General features: G+C 30.6%; 1 protein-coding gene across 2 annotated transcripts; it reads left to right on the top strand.

Moving 5' to 3' along the window:
- The first annotated feature begins 523 nt into the window (after positions 1 to 523).
- LOC117120320 (probable LRR receptor-like serine/threonine-protein kinase At4g36180) lies at positions 524 to 7603 on the top strand. 2 transcript variants are annotated; one of them, XM_033265340.1, is made up of 3 exons: positions 524 to 647; positions 5548 to 6900; positions 7249 to 7603. In XM_033265340.1, the coding sequence occupies exons 1-3, from the start codon at positions 545 to 547 to the stop codon at positions 7302 to 7304; spliced, it is 1512 nt and encodes a 503-aa protein (XP_033121231.1). In that variant the 5' UTR covers positions 524 to 544; the 3' UTR covers positions 7305 to 7603. The 2 variants fall into 2 exon arrangements, with proteins under 2 accessions (XP_033121231.1, XP_033121230.1); XM_033265339.1 differs by having other exon boundaries at positions 5548 to 7603.
- The last annotated feature ends 9118 nt before the right edge of the window (positions 7604 to 16721 follow it).

The following is a 16721-nucleotide window of genomic DNA, read 5'->3' as shown; positions in this document are numbered from 1 at the left end:
AGACAGTGCACTAATTGTAACTTGTATTTCAGCCCTCTAGCTGAAACACAAGGAGAGGCAGCGATGGGAATTGAACCGGGGACCTAGAGATCTCCACGGTTCAGCGCACACACAGTGGCTACCACCAGATTAGCCGACTGAGCTAAGCTGCTCTCTAATTGACTAATTTAAGATGGTAGCACTCATATTGCCTAACAGGGGTGAGACAAAGACCTGATGGGGAGGGGAAATACAATTTAAAGCAAGGTTCATTAGAATGCAGGATGGGTGGGTTTCAGGGGTTATTTAACTTAATTAAGGAAGCCTGGTTTGTTTATTTATTACAAATTTGACAAAAAAGGTGTCAAAGGGGAGACCATGGCCCAATGGCCCAACACAAACAGTGGAAACTTCTTCAGGCTAAGGGCCTGAACTGGTCTGTTCCATTTTACCCAATTTTGATACTAATATCTAGTTCCAAAGTGTCTTTCTTGTCTTTTAGAAGGCAATACGATATTTATAATTTCTATTTGATATAGGCATCCTAAGAAACTACGTAGCAAGAATGTTACTCAAGAAAAGGTGTTATGTGAAGCATAAAAGATTGGTAAAAGGAAAGGAACATGAAAAAGAATATTCCATACCAAGTTTCATTAAATCAAGTCAAGGTGAGTTTTGTTTTTACATATTTTTTTAAAGGTACAGAGGCATAGTAGATTTTAGATAGCATGTTGATTGAAATAAATTAATTGTCTGATTTCCTGACAAATAAATATGCCTGACCAAAAAAATGGCAAAATGGTTTCCATTATATTACCATTTCATGCAATCATTCTAGAATCATCTCATTTACTTGTTAAAAAGGCAGTAGTGCTCACCTGGGCTCAACCTATTCTGACCCTGGGCTGATAAAAAAAGAAGAGAGCTATTTTGTTGGTTAAAGGAAAAAAAATTAACTGTTATCTTTTTACAGGAAACGCATAGTGATCTGAAAAGTTGTACATAATGGCAAAGAGAATATGGTTACACTGCAATCTTTAGCCATGCAAAAACAAACAGTGCAGGGGTATCCTTGTTTCTAAATTGCAATAGTGATCTTTCCATTGAAAAAAGCTATGTTGACCCTTTCGGTCGGTGCATTTTTGTAGACATTTCGTTAAACAATATTTGTTACACACTTATTAACGTATATGCACCAAATGATGAATGTCCATCTTTTTTTAATACTCTGAAAGAAAAAATAGATAATTTCAGCTGGAAAATATTATTTTTGGAGGAGCTCAATTGTCATTATCCCAATTTTAGACAAATATGGTGGTCGCCAGGCAGGTAAAATAAAAACTTGTGAAGCCATTTTAAATATAATGAGTGAACTAAATTTGATTGATATCTGGCAAAAAGATAATCCAAATACAAAAGCCTTTACCTGGCGAAATAATAGTAGAGAAAACTCAATCCAATGTAGGTTGGATATTTTCTTATTTCTCAACATATTTCCCATACAGTTTCAAATACTGGGATAATACTTGGTTATAAAACTGACCATTCAATGATCACTTTAACCATTGAATCTAACTCACAAAGACGAGGCAAAGGATGGTGGAAATTCAATGTGTCCTTGTTAGATGACGATGATTTTATTGTTGGAGTTAAAAATTATATAAACTCTTCTCTAAACCAATCCCAAAGCTTATCCTGGTATGAAATGGGATTTTTTAAAGTGCCAAATTAGAAGCTATTGCATAATGTATTTAATTAAAAAAAGTAAAGAAAAAAACATATTAGAATCAAACATTGAAAAGGAACTAGAGACCCTAGAAAATAAATATCACAATCAACCCACGATTTCCCTTTTAAATAAAATAAAAGAAAAAGAGGAAATCTTGTCTATACTTTATGAAGAGAAAGCAAAAGGTGCAATGTGTCGTTCAAAAGTAGACTGGATTGAAGATGGTGAAAAACCTACAAAATATTTTTTCGAATTGGAGAAACGAAATTTCAATAAAAAAACAGTAACATCCATAGCCACAAAAAATGGAAATATCACAAAACAAAATCAAATTCTTGATGAAATTTATGAGTTTTATAAAGAGATGAATGTGTCTTCTAATCCTGCGCCTGTTGAAAAAAATAATGAGTTTTTCCCTTTTAACTTTGAAGGCAAGGTGCCTATAAATGAAATTGACAATTGTGAAGGTCAAATATCAGTTGAAGAATGTTATTATTGCGTAAGTCAGATGAAAAAGCCCAGGAAGTGATGGGTTACCATCAGAATTTTATTTTCGTTTTTGGGATGATGTTAGACAAATGCTTGTGGACTCTCTGAACTATGGCTTTACTGAAGGTTGCCTTTCTGATTCTCAGAGAAGGGGTTTAATTACCTTGATTCCTAAACCACATAAAGATCTCACCAATTTAAACAATTGGAGGCCAATTCCTTTACTTAATGTAGATTATAAACTCTTATCAAAATGTTTGACAAATAGACTGAAACCCTTATACATTATGACCAAACTGGCTTTTTGAAAGATAGCTTTATTGGAGAAAATATTAGGTTAGTACTTGATCTAATTAACTTTACTGATCAAAGTGATATTCGTGGACATCTTTTTGTTGATAGATTTTAAAAGCGCTTTCAACAGACTTAAATGGGAATTTATTTGGAAAACACTCAAATACTTTAATTTCGGACATCAATTTATAAAATGGGTCAAAACATTGTATTGCAATACCTTAAGCTCTGTAACAAACAATGGATACAATACTCCTTTCTTTAACCTAAATAGGGGTGTTCGTCAAGGATTTCCTTTGTCCCCTTATCTCTTTATTCTCTGCGTAGAGCTTCTGTCGAACAATATTAGAAAAAATAATAACATTAAAGGAATTAAGATTAATGAATTTGAAGTTAAAATAAGCCAGTATGCCGATGACACTACGCTTATACTTGATGGTAGTCAAGAATCTTTTGATGAAGCAATAATAACATTAGAAGAATTTGCGCTACTTTCGGGGCTCCACATCAATTACCAAAAATTTTGAATGCACCACCGATTCCAAATTACAATATTTCCAATATAAAATTATTCATAGAATTTTAGGAACAAATGAAATGGTTTCAAAGTTTGAAGATATTTCGCCTCTATGCACTTTTTGTAAAAGCAATACAGAAAATATTTTGCATCTCTTATGGGATTGTAGGTATGTTAGCAGTATTTGGTTATACGTAAAAACATTGCTCAATATTGACCTAGATAAATGGTCCATGTTATTCGGTTTAAAGTGTACCAGAAATAAGATGTTATTTAACCTTATTCTACTCATTACCAAGTTCTATATTTTTACTTGTAAAAAAATGGAGATTAAACCTACTAAAGGTGTACTTATTAATAAAATTAGGTATTTCCACAAAATAGAAAATCTTATTTACAGAAGGAAACAAAAATTATCAAACTTTAAGGAGAGATGGGAATGTATAAATCATATGATATAGGCCTAATGGTTGTGGCTTATGATATGCATGAAAAAAAAAAGGTTTAATTTGCTATCAAATATGAAAATCCGTGTTAAAATCATATTGCTGCCTAAAAACCAAACAAAAAAATAAGTTATATGAGATTTGCTTGTCAACTGGTTTCATACCTACATGGCTGCCTCTCTCTCTCCCCCCCCCCCAAAAAAAAAATTGTTAAAAGCTATTTCTTAATTTATTTCCTATAAAAGGGGAAAAATATACGTATTCGCCCGAAAATTTTGTCTGGTTTTTGGCATATGTCTCATTATTAAAATACAGTAATATATTTCCTTGGATTAAAAAAAAAGAAAAAAAGAAAAGATATTTACAAGAAAAAACAGTGTTTAAAATAAATTATGTGATGAGAATGCAATAATTATAACCATTATTTACAGTAGTTTTCTGATTTTGTTATTTAAAAAAAATTATAAGATGTGTGAATTTAAAGGATATTGTGTACCGCTATCTATTTGATTTTGTGGAAAATAACTTGCTAAATTTGAAAGTGAAATTTTCAATTTTAAGGAATGACTCATGTTTTTATTTTTTTTAAATTATTTATTTATTTATTTATTCTTTTTTTTTTCTTCTGTTTTTATTTAATGTTAAAAAAACCATTTAAATATTGTAATGTACTTCTTTGCTTTGTTATCTTTGTCATGTCTTTTTTTAAAAAAAAAAAAAAAAAAAAAAAAAATTCTGACCTTGTTATATCGTAAGTCTATAATTGTATCTTCTACGTTTTTGAAATCTTTAAATATAAAGTACAATTCTCCCTCCAAAAAAAAACCACTTTGGGACTGAGGTTTCCATGGTCTTTAGCAGCTTTGGTCTGTAATTAGTTTAATAAAGATAAAAGATATTTGTTAATTTGGGACCACAATGTGGTGTTTAATTTGAGGGGTCTTTAATTTAAAGGGAGACCTATATACCTACAATGATTTTATATCTGTCCAAATATAGTATTATAACACAAAAAGAAAAATGTACTGTTAAATCATTTAAAGTAATTTCTATTTACACAGAATTAAAACTTGCAAAACAATCTAATTTTTGTTTTCAATTCCATGTATGAGCATCTAAACAAATATCTCAACCACCAACCTATCACGTGTCTGATCACCAACTCGTAGGCCAATATCGCACCAAGACGTTACAGAACACAGACACTTTTTCAGTTGATTTAATTTCAAAATTTAATCATGTCTATTCAACCAATGTCATGATATCTAACAATTTATGTCGATATATAATGCACATAATAATAGACATAAGTATAAACAGATTATGTCTATCCAACCAAATATCATGTACATCCAACGAATTGTACCCAATCATTGTATAATTGGCTTGACAATTGGACATAAGTATCAACAAACTATGTTTCTCCAATCAATTATCATGTATATCCAACAAATTACACCAATCAATATATAGTGAACATGATAACATGATACTGTAAATATAAAAACAAAATAATAAAATCTTCCCATCAGACTGGACGCTATACTCTATGCTTCTCCTCTACTACATTTGGACAGCCAAGAACAAACTGTATGCTGTAGACAGAATTCCAAGACAGCGTCGAGGGAACCTTCAAGCGAGCAATCGGTACCAATGAGATAGCTGTACATGACATCGAGCTCAGAGGAATGCCGGTGTCAAATGAACCACCCAATAATCCAGAATTATGCTACACAATAATTTCTGTAAGCATCGGGCAGGGGATCCACAACTGCATTGCTATTCTCCGCCTCACATGGTCGAACAACACAACAGCAGGCACGCACCTGACAATCGACACTGGAGCAGAGAACAATTCACGTTTAATATACAACCTCACTTTATAAGCTACCCATTGTATTGGATTGGCAAACTGATGATTTCGTGACCATACCCCTTCTGGAGGGAAACCTCCCAGAAGAAAGCACTCAAAAGCATCTTTATCTTGACTCCAGAAATGCCTAATATTGAACTAAAATATATGTGATAGATACTATACACTGTATTTAAGTTTCAATAACATTTTTCAAATAGTAAATTGCTTCTCTTTTCAGGTATGGATGACATTCAGTTGTTAATTTCACAAGAGCCACCAAGTAAAGGTACAATGAAATATGAAAGTCACATTGAAGACATATGCAAATCACTGAGGATGTTTAGTCATCACATGATCTATAAACCGGTAGTCACAGATGAGCAGATCATTCAACTTATGAGGAATGATGATAGAAATAGATGGAGAGACATAATATTTGTAGGGACTAAATTTACAAAGCAATTATCTGACATTGGCAAATTGTTTGCACATGTTTTGATTGCTGTACAAGATGAAGAGCATCTTTTAAGGAAAATCCATGAAATATGTACTGATGATATTGTCAGTAGTTTATCAGCTGAATGTAAGAAATTCAACTTCAAATATAATATTACAAGATTCTACCATTATCCCAAATCTATCACTGTATCATTTTTAATTCATGTGGTCTGCAATGCACCAAGACTTTGGTATCTTAGGTTATTTAATTGTAATATGACAGGTGTTACTGTGAATGAGATTATTGACACATTGTATGAAGAAGGCATTGTGTTAGAATTAACATATCTTGATATCTCTGAAAATAACCTCAGTGAATTCAAAGGTTCCTTGGCCCCTTTGCTGGTTGTAGCTCCTAAACTTCAGTTTCTTGACATAAGTGATTGCAGTCTGTCAGGTGTGGATGATATGGTTAAAGAGTGTTCTAGTATGCGAGTTGTGCTGGAATTAACAAATCTGCATATCAGTGAAAATAACCTCAAGTACATCAGCGGTTCCACACTTGCCACTTTGCTGGCTGTAGCTCCAAAGCTGAATCGTCTTTACATGAGTAATTGCAGTCTGACAGGTGCTATAATGGATGATATGGTTAAAGAGTGTTCTAGTAGGGGAGTTGTGTTGGAATTAACATATCTTAATATCCGTAAAAATAACCTCAATGACATCAAAGGTTCCTCACTTGCAACATTGTTGGCTGTAGCTCCTAAGCTGAATGATCTTGACATGAGTGATTGCAGTATCTCAGGTGCTGTAATGGATGATATGGTTAAAGAGTGTTCTAGTAGGGGAGTTATGTTGGAAATTATAGATCTTAATATCAGTGGAAATAACCTCAATGACATCAAAGGTTCCTCACTTGCCACTTTGTTGGCTGTAGCTCCTAAGCTGAAATATCTTGACATGAGTAATTGCAGTTTCTCAGGTGTGGATGATATGGTTAAAGAGTGTTCTAGTACTTTAGTTGTGTCGGAATTAACAAGGCTTAATATCAGTAAAAATAACCTCAATGACATCAAAGGTTCCTCACTTGCCACTTTGTTGGCTGTAGCTCCTAAGCTGAAATATCTTGACATGAGTAATTGCAGTTTCTCAGGTGTGGATGATATGGTTGAAGAGTGTTCTAGTACTTTAGTTGTGTCGGAATTAACAAGGCTTAATATCAGTAAAAATAACCTCAATGACATCAAAGGTTCCTCACTTGCTACATTGTTGGCTGTAGCTCCTAAGCTGAATGATCTTGACATGAGTGATTGCAGTATCTCAGGTGCTGTAATGGATGATATGGTTAAAGAGTGTTCTAGTAGGGGAGTTGTGTTGGAATTAAAATATCTTTATATCAGTGGAAATAACCTCAATGACATCAAAGGTTCCTCACTTGCCACTTTGTTGGCTGGAGCTCCTAAGCTGAATTATCTTCACATGAGAAATTGCAGTATCTCAGGTGTGGATGATATGGTTAAAGAGTGTCGTAGTAGGGGAGGTGAACTGTATATCTAGTAGAAAAAGTAATTGCAATCAGGTAGCAAGTTCTGTAGATGTGTTTAATGCATGTTTAGTTAATTTGTATTTTTAGTATTTTTTAAATACATAATACAGATGATGCTATTACAAGGAAGTTATTTTTTATATTGATACAATTTTATTTACTGTTTTCTGATTTGCATTATCAAGAATGATTACCATTGGATAATATCGGACATTGCCTAGAACCAAATTAATATGCAGCTGTAACTGAACATAGAGTTAAACTATAAGGCAGTTTGATCATTTCTTGAGAATGGAAGTAATACAATAATTGTATTTCAAACCATTCAGTGGAAACCATAAAAGTAATAATAATAAAAATATGATTTACATAGCCCATATATCCACTTAGGATGGTCTCAAGATGGAAACATAAAATAAACAAAAAACAGGGAATGAGAAAGTTTGGAAATTAACCCATGAAATGTCCTAATCCGAAACCAGTAAAAAATAAGCAGAAGAAACCAGCATCATTGCTTTGTTTACCAGCAATTTTACACACTCAATGACAATGAGGGTGCTGGTTTCTGACTCTCCTAGCCAATTCAAACATACGTAAACACATACAGCAATAGTAGAACAACAACAGAACTAAAGTGAGGTGCTTAACAATGCATAAAGAGCATGCTGCATGGCATGTTGTACGGAATGTGGTGCTGAATATTGGAGTTTAATAGTGTGGTATGGGGAGGCGGAATTTTATTAAGTCAGGTTTACCAGTGATACTATCATGAATCACAAACTATTTCAGTGGGATTAGTCACATCATCAAAGTGATGTCATAAAAATTTTTAATCATTGTTATTTTGGCCTGATAATAATTACAATGTTACAATGACAGCTTCAGTAATAAAGAATGTCCTTGCAGTGCAGCTCCTTTCTTCTACTTTATCAACTGATCGCCATGTTCCATTTCTCGTATTTGAAGCTTCGCAAAATCTCACCAGAGGGCGCTCAGGGAACATTGCGTCTAGCTGTGTTGATAATCAGTGCTTGCACATAAGCTCATAAAAATCCTATAAAATCAACATTTTGCCTGTTATGACTATTGATTTTTTTTTTTTTTTATTATTATTGTAGGCTGAGGTAAATTTTGATTTTGACTGTCCCTTCAATTTAATGTGGTTACTACAACGCAAAATTACCATCAGAATGTGGTGTTGTGTGATCATAATTCATAGTGACTTATTGATCTTAATCAAGTTAGAAAAAATTTCATTCTATTGGAGTAGAACATTAATGTTGAGAATGATGTGTTTACAGTCATTTAATTGGGTGGGACGTTTATTCATGGGAAAGAGAAACGACCGTTGCATTTATTAATGGGAGGCGTGTATTCCAAATGGGGCTCCAGAAGGGGTTTATTCGAGGGGGATTTATAATTAAAAGGGGGACGCGCTAGTCAAATAAATATGGTAATTGTTAAAAAATGAAAAATTCAGTAATATCTTTTTATATATGTAAGTAAAATGAAATCTAAAATGGTAAAGGTATTGTATTCTTTCATTGGACAGATTAAAATTGCAGCTGAAAATAATGAACATTGAATACATTACATAGTGTAGTAAACTCTTAACAGTGGTGTTAACATTTGTATTCCAAGTTCTAGAGGAGACAACTTCAATACCTGTTGGCTGGTATCAATAAACAATGATGCAATGGATGAAGTGATGATGGTCAATATAAGACAATGTTGTTTACAGATGATAAACTTACAATAAAATGATGTAAAATAGAGAATGCTTCATTTACAGTTATAAATTAAAGACAACTTGTACTGTTGTTCAGGTGGAATTGAAAGCATGGGTGGGATATTATTTTCTGATGCTTATTATATACCTAATAGACCACTATGGAAAACAACAGAATAATTACTCAAAGAAGTTTTATGGTAACATATATATTTATTTTATATACTTTTATATCTTTTCACTTTTCATCATTTTACATTGTATACTTTGAGTAGTGCTGTTTATTGTCCTATTCTTTATGTTAGATTCAGTTTTTCAATGCATATTTATTTATTATTGCCTATTAAAATATTAATTTTTAAATTTCATTCCATATATATTTTTTACTTTTTCATTTGGTATTGCAAAACAAAATATATATAACCAATTATTATAAAATACTCATCTTAAAGTAATATTTTCAATCCAACATTTAATCATTATCTCTTCGTACAGTACATTGTTGGTTGATCTAACCAATGTTGTGGCATTTTATTTCTGCAGAATGTCTTTGCTGTTGTATGACTATTTTCTTTCATCATTTGTTTTATATCTTTCATGTTTGATGTCATGGGATAATAATAATGCTTTTTAAAAATGTATATATGGAATGTTGTAGAAATGGTTTACTAATATTATTTTATTATAAATAGTTTGAACTGGTTATTGTAACATTACTAGCCAAATTAATTGAATTGCAATCTTTCTATAGTATTTATCAAGAGTTTTAATTTTTCGGTGTCAGTGTGTTTGCAAGACTTTTTTATACCTTGTTAAATGAACATCCCACCTGCCAATAATGATGATTTAGGATTTAAAAAAAATTGTTTTTGGCCAATTAGAGATATCAGCCACCACTGTTTTTGTAACATTATTGTAAAATAATAATGAAATTAAATGTAATACTAATTGATGATGTTATTTACATATCTAAATCTTTGTCCTACCTTATTAATTATTTAGAATTCTCTTTCGAAGCTAATTGTTTCAGTATGGTATTTGTTTGCATTGTTGCTTATTTTAGGCCATGGCCTTCTTTTTGTTATATGTCATTGTTGCGTTTATTATTATTATTGTAACGGGACCCCTTCGGAAACAAGCAGAAATGCTTGAAGGGTTATCCTGAAATTCTCTTATTTTTGTTTGATTCGTTTAATTTTGTACTCTGTTTAGTTGTGAGAATTTCGAAATAAATCAAATCAAATCAAATAAAAAATGGAAATTTCAGGGAAAAAAAGTGTTTCTTTATTTTTATTATGATTTTGACTTTCGACAGTTTTTGTTATTAGATTGATATGCTTTTATGATGCAATTTTAAAAACGTTAGTGTTTGTTAGGTTTAAATTTTGATTACTTTTTTAAGAATAAATAACTTGTACTGTTTGTCACTTTGTATTATGTGTTATTATTATTCCTGATGATGAAGTGAAATGTAGAATATATTTTTGGAGTGACATTCATAACTTTATTAAACTCAGTGCACATCCTAATAAATGTTTGTTTTAATGATATGGCAATGAAATGTCTATTATTATTGAAATTATCTGTTTTAATCAATACAATTAATAATTCTTCCTTTTTTTTTCATTGATAATACTTCTCCACTCTCCATTGGATTACAATATAACAAAATAAATATTGGTATAATATATGTCTGAAAATAAGAATTTATTTTCTTTCTTTCATGTATATTTATAAAGCAAGTACAACATTAATTAAGCATGCAAGCTAATCTAATTAGCTGTAATTATATAATAAATGTCAGATTACAATAATTATAATCTAATATAATTTTGAGTATAAGAAGCCTAGTATAACAACAAAATAAATGGTAGTTATAAATTTGATAAATACAGGTTTCCCTCTAATTAAATATACCACCTAAATTTAAAGGCAATTTCTGCAACACTTATCATTTTATTGTTTAGAGCTATTACTTTTCTACTTAGAGCAGATGGTGTTTAAGTCTACCAACCTTAGTCACAAAAGTGGTCTTTTATTGGAGGGCAGCCTATATAAAAATAAAGTTAACATAAAACTGAAATTATACAGCATATATTTTTATGCTGCTGTTATTAACATAAATTAGCATTATAATAATTACTAATAAAATAATTACTTGGAATTAAAAGCCCAGTCTTTCAAGGTTGCTCTATATAAAAAAAAATCTTTATTGATAGGGTTTACTTATAAGTCCCTATTACTTAAAAATATCCCATAATCTAAAAATCACTAGCAATAAAATAAATACAGTATATAGATATAGTTTATTTTGTTACCGATGCCAACACTGGTTTGTGCAATATGAAAAAAGCGAAAATAGTGAAAATAGTTTACAATTCATAATTAATTAATTACACTGAAGATAATTATGTCCATAGGGACCATATACCGGAATTGAAGTCATATACCAGAATTGAAGTAACAACTAATATTCAAAGGAGGCATTTATTTTTTGGTGTAAAATGGATATGTGTTACTCTAATAACTGCCCCTTAAATTTATTGTAATTGTGGTTACTGCAACACAAAATAACCATCAGAATGTGGTGTTGGGTGATTATAATTCATAGTGACTTATTGAAGATAATCAAGTTAGAAAAATTGAATTCTACTGGAGTAGAATATTAGTGTTGCGAATGATGTTCTGTTAGATGTGCTTACAGTCATTTAATGGGGTGGGGCATTTATTTAAGGGAAAGAGAAACAACCGTTGCATTTATATTCATGGGAGACGTGTATTCCAAATGAGGCTCCAGAAGGGGTTTATTTCGTCGTTCACATCACGAAATAACACAATCAGAGTAGATTGTGTTAGTTCGTGAAATCACAGTAGCGTGTCAAAATGAGCGCGTATTGGTTGTCAAGCAATTTTGTATTCTTTACCACACAAAAAGTCCTTAACAACAACAGCGCGTATTTTGACGCGCTTTCTTGTTTCACGAACTAACACAATCTACTTTGATTGTGTTAGTTTGTGATGTGAGTGACGATTTGAGGGGGATTTTTATAATTCAAAGGGGGAGCTGCTATTCAAATAAATATGGTAATTGTTCAAAAATGAAAAATCCAGTAATATCTTTTTATATATGTAAGTAAAATGAAATCTAAAATGGTAAAAGTATTGTATTTTTTCATTGGATAGATTAGAATATTTCAGCGAAAATAATGAACATTGAATACATTACATAGTGTAGTAAACTCTTAACAGTGGTGTTAACATTTGTATTCCAAGTTCTAGAGGAGACAACTTCAATACATGTTGGCTGTTATCAATAACAATGATGCAATGGATGCTAAGAAATGAAGTGATTATGGTCAATATAAGACAATTTTGTTTACAGATGATAAACTTACAATAAAATGATGTAAAATAGAGAATGCTTCATTTACAGTAATAAATTTAAAAGACAAGTTGTACTGTTGTTCAGGTGGAATTGAAAGCATGGGTGGGATATTCTTTTCTGATGCATATTATATACCTAATAGTCCACTATGGAAAACAAAAGAATAATTACTCAAATAAGTTTTATGGTAACATATATATTTATTTTATATACTTTTATATCTTTTCTTTTCACTTTTCATCATTTTCGTATACTTTCAGTAGTGTTGTTTATTGGCCTACTCTTTATGTTAGATTCAGTTTTGCAATACATATTTATTTATTATTGCCTATTAAGATATTAATTTTTAAATTTCATTCTATATATATGTTTTTCTTTTTCGTTAGTTCTGTTATTTCCTTTGGCCTACGTCAGTTATTTTATAATTAAACTAAAAAAAAAATACAATAAGCATAAACAACTAAACAAAATAAATATAAGAGATTATTATAAAATACTCATCTTAAAGTAATATTTTCAATCCAACATTTAATCATTATCTCTTCATACAGTATATTGGTTGATCTAACCAATGTATTTGTTTACATGGGAACTAGTATATTATTGTTATTATTATTACAGGTATTATTTATAATTATTATAAAATGATTATACATAACAATTTAATACAATATATATTGTACTGTATATATTATAATGAAATTAAATATTAAGCATAACAATTACAGGTATTATTTATAATTATTATAAAATGATTATACATAACAATTTAATACAATATATATTGTACTGTATATATTATAATGAAATTAAACATTAAGCATAACAATTATGCATAATAATGCTTTTTAAAAATGTATATATGGAATATTGTAGAAATGGTTCACTAATATTATTTTATTATAAAGAGTTTGAACTGGTTGTTGTAACATTACTAGCCAAATTCTTTGAATTGCAGTCTTTTAATAGTATTTATCAAGAGTTTTTAAATTTTTCGGTGTCAGTGTGTTTGCAAGACTTTTTTATACCTTGTTAAGTGAACCTCCCAGCTGCCAATAATGATGATTTAGAATTTAAAAAAAAAAAATAGATTTGGCCAATTAACAATATCAGCCACCACAAAAAATGGAAATTTCAGGTAAAAAAAGTTTATCTTTATTTTTATTACGCCCACCACTGCCTAAAAATCTCTGATGATAAGATATGTATATTTCTTCCTAATTATGTTAACTGAAAGCATTTAACCATCCCATTACTACACTGTTTACATTCACCAATATATTTTTTTAATTTCTCCTTCAATTTTTTTACAAAACTACTTTCTAAATAAGAAAACAAAATTTTGTTTTTATTTTTCCTCCACCCTCCGACGATCTTAAAAAGAAAAAATAAGTTTTAGAAACAAGGTATAAAAAAGTCTCGCCTTGTATTGCTTTGTTTACAGAGAAAGGAGAAAGTTTCATTCCACATACTGTAGTTCTAAAGGTGTACATTCCAGTAAAATTATGTATGTTAGAAGTTTGTTTAATGTTAAAAGCCCTTATGCATTGTTTCTTAGTCTGAATTGTTACAATACAGCTCAATTTTTATGTTTTTGGTGTAAATTAAAAGACTGTAAATACATTAGTACATAATAATTTTAGAAACCTAATATTATTTTTATAGACCCTTTGTATATAACTTAAACAAAGGCACTAGTATTTAATTTCATAATAATGAATATTTTCAGTACTGTACTTTTATGTTTGTCATAATTATTATCATTGTTTATAAAGATTTCAGTAATGTTAAATTCTGTTCTAATGAAACATGAGAAATAAAAATAGCATTTTTTTTTAAATTTTTTTTTTTTTTATATTTTATTATTTCTGGTATATTTCATAAAACAAAACAAATTACATAGCAAGGTTACATTACTATAAAAGAAACCAAAGAAAAAGTAAGCAACTATGGATAGTTAACATACATAAATGGCTATTCAAGAAACAAAATGATTGATGATTCATAATTCTACAAAATGCATAACATGAAAGAAAATTTCAGTATATAGGCCTATCTACATTATTCTGCAATGCTAACTATTTTTGAATGCAATGTATTGTTCAATTTGTTTATGCTTCTCATATACTGATTTTAAGGGATTTATGTGTGGTTTTTGTCCATTAACTTTACAGTTATAAATGTATAGTTTTGTAATAAATATTAGTTTATTAATTGCATGATTATTTTTATGGTTGTCAATGCCAAAACATATTCTTTCTTTATTTAAAGTTAAATTTCTTTCAAACCTTTGTTTTATAACTATTTGTACTTGTTTCCACAGCACATTAATTACTTTGCATTCAAAAAACATGTGTAATAAAGTTTGTTCTTCTTCTAAAGCAAAATTCACAATTTGGTGATTCAACAATATATATCTTATGTAGAAAGGAATTCGTATAAAAATAATACGATGAATAAATCGAAACTGAAAATTTTTAAGTTTTGTATCAATTGTACATTTATGTAACGTTGTGAAGATCATATCCCATTGTAGTTTAGTAATGTCCAGTTCTTTTTCCCACCTGGACTCGATTCCATCCGGCACTGCAGTGTGTTTTTGAATTAACTGAGAATAGAGGTATTTACAATTTCTTTCCATTTTCAGCACACTATTGATATTTGGATTTTCAATTATTACATTTGATGGATTTATATCTGTATTCTCAATTATTATTTGCTTCCAGTGCCTTGGAATTGAGTTTACAATTTGATGGTAAAAAAAGAAATTTGGTTTGAAATTATGTCTTTCTTCAAATTCTTTCAAATTACAAATTCGATTACTATTGGTCACAATGCCCTTAATATATTTGATATTGTTGTCCCACCAAATTTTATTTATAGTGAATTCTATGTTTTCAAAGCAGGAATTGTTCCATAGAGACTGTGATAGTATTTCTCTAACAGATTTCGGTTCTTTAAAAAAACACTCGCTCCAAGCTAATAGAACGTCTTTATTGAAACCCTTGAAACGTTTAAGCATTGCGGACCCTTGAAATGTTTAAGCATTGCGGACGATTTTGAAAAGTTACAATCAAATATGAAGTTGTTTCCTACTTTATCAAGGTCGCTTTGAAAAAATATTTTCCATTTGCCGCCGTTCTTTCCAAAATATCTTTTTACCCAACATGCTTTTAGAGCCTGACAGTAACTTTGGACATTTGGCATTTTCAACCAAGAACCAATGTTTTAATGATCATGATTTTTCCAAATAGGGATAGGGATCTCTGCCTCCACATATTTAATATTCTATCAATATCCTTATATTTTTGTTGAAAATTTAAATTGAATATATTACCTAAATTACTCAAAACATTAATGCCAAGATATCGTATTTCCTCATTTGTCCATATTATGTTTTTTCCGATAGGAATTTTGAAATCTGAATCTCTCAATGAACCCAATCTCATTATTTTACTTTTTTCGTAATTTATCTTTAGACCAGAGGCTAAAGCAAACAAAATCTAGAATGCCCATGATGGGTTTTATTGAGTTTGAAAAAACGGTGTTGTCAGCAAATTGGCTTAATTTGATTTGTATGTTATTATAGGATATGCCTTCAACTTCGTCTGTTTGACGAACTGCGTTACCAAGGAACTCCGCAGAGAAATAGCATTTCTATCAATATGTTGCATTTGTTGGTTTATTACTGATGTTGAGTAACAGTGATGGTGCATTCATAATAACGGCAGTGAGTTGACTGGTTTCAAAGGTGATGGTGTAGCCCTATACATACTGATGTACATACACCATCATACTGATGCAGTTAAGTGATTTGTGTCTAATATAACAAGCAGAGATGGTGTGCACATACTGATGCAGTAATTTGTGCTTGGTATGACAAGCAGTGATGGTGTATACATACTGACAGTGCCACCGAGGGGGGGGGGCAGGGGGAGACATGTTTTTGTGTATACACACTGATGCAAATATTTGTGTCTTGGTGTAAGAAACATTCATGGTGCATACATACTGATGCAGTGGTTTGTGTCCGGTGTAACAAGCAGTGATGGTGCATACTGATGCTGAGGTTTATGTCTGGTGTAGCAAGCAGTGATGATTCATAGGCCTACATACTGATGTAGTGGCTTGTGTTTTGTGTCTAGTGTAACATCGTTTGATTTCACTATTTTTACTTGTTAAGAGGCTCTCTTCTTATTGTTTATAACCATGTTATTATTAACTTTGATTTAATGGGTTTCAATGTAAATAGCCTTCATTAGTTTGTCCCTGTATGTCTGCCAGACTCTGGGAACCAACAGATAATTACCCCTA

This window comes from Anneissia japonica, unplaced genomic scaffold (genome assembly GCF_011630105.1).
Source record: "Anneissia japonica isolate Jap-2015-1 unplaced genomic scaffold, ASM1163010v1 scaffold287808_len173961_cov137, whole genome shotgun sequence".
Taxonomy (NCBI): domain Eukaryota; kingdom Metazoa; phylum Echinodermata; class Crinoidea; order Comatulida; family Comatulidae; genus Anneissia; species Anneissia japonica.
Note: the sequence above shows the minus strand (reverse complement) of the source record. Positions and strands in the feature narration are given on the sequence as shown.

What these genes read in the sequence shown, in the direction of transcription:
- LOC117120320 (XM_033265339.1), top strand. Translation starts at nt 545, where the DNA reads ATGTTACTCAAGAAAAGGTGTTATGTGAAGCATAAAAGATTGGTAAAA. An exon ending in TTTCATTAAATCAAGTCAAG is followed by an intron (nt 648 to 5,547) that starts GTGAGTTTTGTT and finishes TTCTCTTTTCAG; the next exon opens with GTATGGATGACATTCAGTTG.